The 8,036-nt window shown below is 47.2% G+C and overlaps 1 protein-coding gene across 1 annotated transcript in view; it reads right to left on the minus strand.

Moving 5' to 3' along the window:
- ATP6V1E1 (ATPase H+ transporting V1 subunit E1) overlaps positions 1-5,165 on the minus strand; it is an 11,398-nt gene extending 6,233 nt beyond the window's left edge. The window contains exons 1-4 of the mRNA XM_019515556.1: positions 4,992-5,165; positions 3,486-3,551; positions 1,754-1,863; positions 862-928 (exon numbers count right to left, since the gene is read on the minus strand). Of these exons, the coding sequence (XP_019371101.1) occupies positions 862-928; positions 1,754-1,863; positions 3,486-3,551; positions 4,992-5,024 (276 nt within the window). The 5' untranslated portion in view covers positions 5,025-5,165. The remainder of the gene's footprint in view (positions 1-861; positions 929-1,753; positions 1,864-3,485; positions 3,552-4,991) is intronic.
- Between the last annotated feature and the right edge of the window lie 2,871 nt (positions 5,166-8,036).

The raw sequence follows: 8,036 nt of genomic DNA on the forward strand, positions 1-8,036 counted from the left end.
GTCCCTCGGCAGCCAATCTCACTGATCGCACTCACCAAAAAAAGTCCCGTGGCCACTTTTGTTGGCGGCCCTGCTCCCTGGCCGGCACTCACAGGGTGGGCACCAATGCTCCTGCCTGCCCCTGTCTGCCACCTAAACAGGAAACGCAGCCTGACAGGGGGTGCACGTGCACCTCTGTGCACCCCCTACACGTCGCCATCACAATGGAGTGAGACTTGTGGAGCTTAACAGTTATATTCCCTAGGATAATTATAGAAAGTATCACTTTCCATATTTCTAGGCATAAATTGGTCACCAGATGGACCAAGTAGTAAAACTTTTCATCCACAGGCCTCTACTGGAGATGGGACCCTCCATTAAATGTTGTTTTAAGTCTACTTCCTGAAACCTAGCCATTTTAGAATTACCACAGACACTAAGTTCTACTTGCCTAGAACAACTGAACATTTTGTATACCAGCTCACCCACAGTTAATTCCTCTTTTTGTCCCACATTGTGTAATAAGCATTTCCTAGCCTATGAACAAGTATCAGACACTGTCCAAAAGCAGAGCTTAGCCACAGGCTCCAAGTGAAATTTCTGGCAGAAACCATGTAGTTTCCTAGAACATCAGATAAATTAAGCTGTGAAAGCATGACACCAGGACAATTTATTAAAGCTGGGCTTCACTCTTAAATCCTTCTTAGTTGATGGTAGTCTTTCAAGACATCTAGTGAAACCTTTCTGCATGTTATGTAGGCTTGGAGTCCACTAGACTTAAATTTAATAGAAATTAAGTGTACCAGTGTTAATGGTTAGAGCAGACTTCTTAAGTAAGGACATGGAAAACCCCCTGCCCTTTTAACACAGGCATGTACTCACAGCAATAAGGTCATCCCTTGCTCTAAGGACCTTCAATCTTGCCTGATTCATCAGGTTGGACATCTGACTGCAAGTTGCATGGAAAAGTTCAATCAGTTCATCAACAACTAAACAGTGACAGTAGAGCAGCAAAACTTTAACTGTGTAGCCTGACATTTTTAAGTAACACTATCATTTTGAACACAAGCCTGGTTACTAATCTGAATCTGCTTCAGGAGCAGCAGCAATAAATAACTTAATAGAAAGGGTAGCTTGCTGAATGACAACAAAAGCAAAAAAAAAAGTGACTTAAGAGACAGATAACTGCTGAGATCTGCACAATAACCTGTATCTAAGTTATGAAGCATGTTGCTAGACAGTGGTGGAGGGGGAGACCCTCTAAATCACAGCTGCTGGAGTTCTCATTAGGTTACTGTCTTTAGACCTGGTACCAAAACCAGCCACTGTCCAGTATCTAGAAACTTGCCAGAAAGCTCCCCCACACATGCTCAGATGCTTCAAAGTTCTTTTCTATACTCATGCTATAAGACTAATTTTTCTTACCAAAACACTCCAGCCACCCCAAAACCTCCCTTTATTGGAATCTGTTCTCCTGCATGGAGCTGTAGTGCTTGGTCAGCACTACTTGTTGCTTGAACAGTTTTAAGTTGCAGTTTACCAGGGAAAGCTATAAAACAGCAACAATGCTGGGGCTGCCTGCAGCTCTAAGATTATACTGCCTTATTTCAAAGCCATGAAAGTTTGTTCTGAAGTGAAAGTCTGTATTCTGCAATACTTAGTGGATTAGCTATGCCATCCCCATTTGCTAGGGGAAGATTTTATTTGTATATCTATATAATGACACGTTGAATGTTCAGGTGCTGAAGTAGAACAGGCAGCCTAAGCAACTTACATTTTCTTTTGTTGTTCAATTTGTTTCTCCTTCTTTTCATAGTACTCCATGATTTTCAGTCTTTGCGTCTGCACGAGCCGACCCTTCTCAATGTTGAACTCTTCTTCTGCCTATGGTGAGAGCCCGAGTTGAAATGAAGCTGACTCCACAAGCGTTTGGAAGGATGCTCAGTTTATTCACATCAATAAACTAGAAGCAGGGGGATGAGAATTATGGCCCTAACTAGACAAAGCATTTACTTAAATCTCACTGTAGTCAAGGGGACTTAGGTGTATATTTTGCTAACGCAGGGACTTTGTCACTATTTTCCAAACAGAATATTGCTGAAGCCACACTATTGATTTTTTCCTCCAGATTTTGTTTCTAAACAGGCGAAGATATCTAACTCAAGTATTAGCTAGTGAGCAAATACTGGTGTGCTACCTAGCAGCAACCTAAAGTTCAGTTCAGGACACTTAAATAAACATAGGCTAATCTTTGCAACTGGAAAAGATATGGAAAACAGACACCACAACAGTATGAATCACAATAACGTGTGGTAATCTGACAGTTACTACAGCCTGTATAGTACCCTTAAACTGCTTACATTTAGAGGTTATTTATACAAGGCTACAGGCAGGAGGACTTACTGCTTTTTTAGTGCAGTCCACTAACATATATGTAAAACAGGCCATGAAAGTGGGCAATATTAACAGTATCCAGCTACAGATGTGCAAGGAGTCTCAACTGGTAACTAAAGAACATCATCTTTATTTAGAAATAAGGGGGGAAAGAAAAAAAACCATTTCTAACATGCATTAGTGTTTAACAATCAGTCTAATTTCAACAAGACTTTGGCATAATACAGCCAACCATGCGTAAAAAAAAAAAAAGCAAAAAGAAAAGCTGCCATGACATTTTATGAATCTATCAACCTTTTTAGCACATGACTGTGCCACACAACCTGGCCACTATTATATTGGTTCACATGGAGAGGGTTGAGTATGCATATGCTGAATGCAAGACAAGGTAAGTGCTTGGTTTTTGCTTTCATCCCTTAAATTTAAGTCTGGTTTTAGTTCATCAACATCTGCAAGACCACAGCTGGAACTAAGAGGGTAGCTGCACAGGCTTATTGTTAATCCCATCATGGTGCCCGTTTACACACCAGCCATCACCGAAATGAGGCAGCTGACATTGACTTGCATCTTTTTATTGCACTGCAAGTCTATAAGAACACATGGCTAAACAGGAACTTGTTTTGATTTAGGAGAAGGTAGTCCCCACTTAAGCCACAATGGAAAAAGTGAGAATGAAAGCCAATTTAATTTTCAGAAAAAGTTCTGGATAAATCTTAAATACAGCTTGGAGTGATCACATTCATTTGTTTAAGAACCAATACATTTCAGAAGCAAGTAATTTAATCCCATCTGTTTGGGGCAAAAAGTCCCAGTTTATATCATCATCAGATCCCCTGCTGTGTTGAATCAAAACGTGTTTTTCCATTCTAATACCTTCACATGTAGGCATTCACAAGGAGATGTGGAAACAGCATCAGCTCGGTTATTTTGATTATGCTACTCTGACATTAACTTAATTCAGTATCTTACATTTTGCTGTGCAGTTACCCTGTGTGTGTGAAGCAAGTCAGTGGCCTCGTGGAAATATTGTAGGCCTGTTTAAGGGGTGACTGGAAAGCTAGTTAGGATGCCGCACGTCATCCTTTTTGCTGTTCCACACGTGATATTTTTACCTTAGCATCTATTTCTTCAGCCTTTTCATTAGCTTCCTGCTCAATGAAAGCCATCATATGCTTGATCTGTAACAGCAAAAAAAGCAGTTATATTTTTGCAAGAAAGCACTCAAGAGAAGCAAGCTTTTTGCCCCATGAACTCCACAGTACTCCCCCCCTCTCATATATAGTAGCATTGCTTTCACAGAAAGGAAGTCTTCCCTACTGGCAAACACAGAAGTCACCACATAATTAAGGAACATTTAGATGAGAAACAAAAAACTGAAACCTGATCTCAACAGCCTCTGTATCATTGCTCTGCAATAGCATTGGTACAGCCTCCCTGGGCTACAAGAAGGGCCGACTGGGCAGTCTTTTAAGTGACAAATGCCCATACACAAAGATGTGTTGAATCATTTGCAACAGCTTCCCATGTCTCTGGGTTGGTATTGGGATCATCACAAGTTAAGGAATTGAAGTATTTGAGAAGAGTTGATGTTTCTTAGCAAGTGCAGAGCTCCCCTCAGACTAAGGACAAGTTTTGACTGCTTCAGAGAGAAGAAAGGGACCTGCAGTGAAAGTGAAGGATTCAGGGACTTTGAGGATCCAACCTAAGCTTGTAAGTATTTGAGAATCGATGGGAAGTTGCTGAGGATCCGCTGCTACAGGACTACAGGGTCTGCCCCAGAACGGATACTTGGAAAAGAAACAGACCTTTGATAGCACTAGGATTAGAACAGCTGCTCAGGGAACCGCGCCTGCCAACTCAAGAGAGCGCAGGGCAACAGTGCTGTGACAGGACTGAGCAAAGCAGGCACTACCTGTGACACTGCGATGATCCCAGATCACAAAACACTCTGAAGTGCATCTCGCCTCTTACTGAAACACAAAAAGACCTCCAAAGAGCAAGATTCTGAATGGTGACAGCCTTAACAAGCGCTACAAGGTGCATTCTTATGAGAAATTAGTTTCTGCTGAAGTTGGAAGATCTTTCACAGGACAGTTTCCTATGGGAAGAGGACTAGTGTTCCCTCCTGCCACAGGAAAAGGGGCATCTTTCTTATACCACCCACAGGGATTTACATCTGCTACATGAGCTGCAGCTAGTGCTAACCAGGGTCTGCCGAACGAGGTAAGTAGATATGAATGCAACTCTCCATGCAGGAGTACTGTGAGAAGCTCTAGAAACCCTGGATGCAGTTAAGAGGAGGCAGTTTCCTGCTCTGTCCCATGACCTACATGGCAGCGACGTGGTCAGTTTACTGTAAACTGCATTTTCATTTCAAGGGAGGGCGGGGGGAAAAAGGCAGTTACAGATGTCAGGTGCGACTGCAGCAGCGGCTGGCGCTGGGGGGCAGCGACCTCTCGGGCTCCTTTCCACACCCCCCGGCGCCCGCTCAAACCCATTTTTATTACAAAGGGCAAGCGCCGCGCTCAAGGCCTGGCTGCGCTTTGGCCCTAGGGAGTCCTGGACGCCCCTCGCCCGTTTCCCCCCGGCCCGTCCCGGTCCCGACCCCGCGCCAGCACCTGCTTCTGGACGTCGGCATCGCTGAGCGCCATGGTGAGGCGGGTGGTGACGTCAGCGGCAGTTAGCGCAGGGAGACTGTTGGACGGCAATTGAGGGCTCCAGGCCGGGTACTGAATGGAATCGAATCCGGTCGGGGTCACAGCTGCGGCCTGCGTCACGCCGGCCCCGCCCACAGCCGCGCGCGCCAATGGGAGCCAGGGGAAGGCGGAGCCTAGCTGCGCATGCGTGCTGCCGGTACGGAATGGTTTCGCCCGCCTGCCCTGAGTGGTATGGGCGGGCGGAGCGCGTGATCTGGAGGGCCTGGAGCGGAGCGTGGGGCTGGCGTGGCGGGAAATACCACGGGGCGGCCAAGTCAGGGAAGCCTGCAGCCCGCGCGCAGGGGTACGAGGTATACCCGGCCAAGCATGGCAGCGAAGCTTGTGTCTGCGGAGCGGTGTTACCAGGCACACGATAATTATCAGATAACTTCAACCTTTGTATGTACCATCAATAAGTGTTCAAAATCGTGTTGGTCTAATAAAAGATACTGTCTCTACTACAAGCCCTAATTGCTTTTTCCTCTAGACCAATATGGCTACAACCTGCATACCTGAGAAAACATGCGATAATTTTTGAGGCAGTTAATTGACACAGCAGATGCAAAACCCAAGTCACGCTCAGGGAGTCTTAACTGACTTTTGGGCTTGCTGCCGGCACTTCCTTATGACTGCTTGCCTCAAAATAACTGCTTCAACTTTTATGACCTGGTTCTCACTCTGCCATTTTACAGCCAGAAATGTAAAAAAGAACTTGTTTGCATAGTTGTCCAGTGTAGGCGATTTTTTCATCAAATATGAATCAGAACTCGTGGTAGAGGTGATATCTTTTATTAGACCAACTAGATTTTTTTTTGCAAAAAACAATTCTTTAATTTCAAGCTTTTGGGCACAAGCATCCTTCTTCAGGCATCGAAGAAAAGATTGTAAACATTCTCCTGAGTAGAAATGAAAGTTCATATTTCATAGAGTTGAAGGTGTGGTAAAATCTCCTGTTTGGAATGGTTAATTTTATATTCAGCAAATATGATACTTTTGAGTTTCCAATGTGATAATTTCATATATAAGACCTGGCAGCGGTGCCGCCTGAGATGCCCTTAGGCCAGGAGATGCTGGAAAGTCCCAAGCAGAGAAGGAAGGAGGAAGAGTGATGTGACTATACTAGGATGAGGCACTGCAGGCTCTGGGTTTGCATGATTTACACCTTCAGCACCTGTCTCATCATAGCAGCACTTGAGGGATTTAAAAAAAAAGAGTCTCATTGCCTTATGTCTTGCTGGTATTTGCTTATTTTCAATCATTCCTTATCCAGGTTTGGAAGCATTTGCTGAAAGTTTGCCCTTGCTCGGCCTGTTCAGATTAGAAGCAACTTTTCCCTGTTCACCAACGCTAGTTACTCTGCGTTGCAGGCTGGCTTACTGGTCCAATTAGTCCAGCAGTGGTATTGTACACCTCGGTGAGGAATGGAGTGTGTCCCATCCTCCTTTGTGCAGTGGGATGGGTTCTGTTTACTGCTTTTTTCTGGCAGTGCTGCCAAGCTGATTACCTTAATTCATCTAATGAGATGATCGTGCAAAAGCACTTGGCAGCTATTTAAATTGATCTTGTTTACCTCTGTGCAAGTTACAGTAGTTGCCAATTAAAAATTGTTTCTTAACAAGAAATCTTTTACAGGGATTGCTAATGTCAAAAAAAGGGTGTTCACTGTAACATGGACATATGCACCCTCCTTTCAGATAGGCGGTACTGCAGTCCTCACCCTCCAGAGCGTCCCTTGTCTTGCAGCTCTCTCCTGGTCTCATGTTCTGTCAGCCCCAACCTCCAGGCTGCCCCTCGTCTTTATGTTCCCTCCGATAACTGCCAGGCAGAACCTGTAGGCATCTGTATCCTAACCAGTCCCTCAGAGCAGCGGTTCTCAATCTTTTGCACCTTATGTCCCACCTATGTAAGGTCAAAAAATCCTGGTCCCACCGGTCGGAGGGGGGTGGTGGCCCAGGGGCCAGTCGAAGGGGCGGGATCCTCCAACCGCCAATCGAAACGCGGAAAAGCGAAACCGGAAATTCCCAGTGGCACTTCCGGTTTCACTGCTGCGACCCGGGTCCTACCGGTTGAGAAACCCTGCCTTAACCAGGACTGGAGGCGGGGGGACCTTTGTTTGAAAACCTATTTCTCTGCAGGACTTTTTAATAAGATCACACAGGTGTTGCATGTCCTAGTCCCGCCCACTCCCCATACATACACGCTGCACATCCCAGACGCGCGCACAGACATGTTATGTCCGTTCCCCCACACCCCTGCACACACAGACGTATTGAATGTCACGCACACACACGTAGCTTGTCCCAGTTCCGCGCACGCATACGCTCCTTTGCCCTTATCCGCTTGCGTTGGTCTGTCCGGAGGCTCCGCCGCCCTCACACTGCACCCCTGCTTGTGCTTTGCAAGGTAACATCCATGGAGACTCCCTGCTAGCACCTCTCCCCGCAGACGCGAAGACGACGCTGCCAGGTCCTGAGCACGCAGCCAAGCCCGGCGGCGCTGCCAGGAGCATACACAACAGCCAGGTCCTCCGGGGTGAGTGTGTTAAGGCTGCCCCACCCCCGCCCTGCAGGAACAACGAGCTGCCAGCGCCTCGCGCCCTCTCCCGGGCACTTATGTCACGTGCCGCGCGCGGAGCTCGGCCCTTACATAGCGGCTCCCATTGGCTGCCTGTCGCAGTGACGCATCCAGAGCCGGAAACCGACTCCTGGCACAGGAAGCGGGGGGGGCGGGATTCCGCCGTTCTGGCACGTGCAGCTGCCGGGGAGTCACATGCGCTCTTCCGCTCCTTCCCCCGCGCCGTGGGCCGTGACGCCATGACGCTGAAGTGACGCCATCCTCCTCCTCCCCCTGCCCCCCCCATCATGGCGGCGGCGGCTGTAAACTAGGGCAGCTTGCAGCGCCTGCTGCACGCGCCGGCTCGCGGCAGCGCTCGCTCCCGCCGACCCTCCCCCCGCCCGCCCGCCTACC

The sequence above is a fragment of the Gavialis gangeticus genome, unplaced genomic scaffold (genome assembly GCF_001723915.1).
Source record: "Gavialis gangeticus isolate Ggan-Ray unplaced genomic scaffold, GavGan_comp1, whole genome shotgun sequence".
NCBI classification, from domain to species: domain Eukaryota; kingdom Metazoa; phylum Chordata; order Crocodylia; family Gavialidae; genus Gavialis; species Gavialis gangeticus.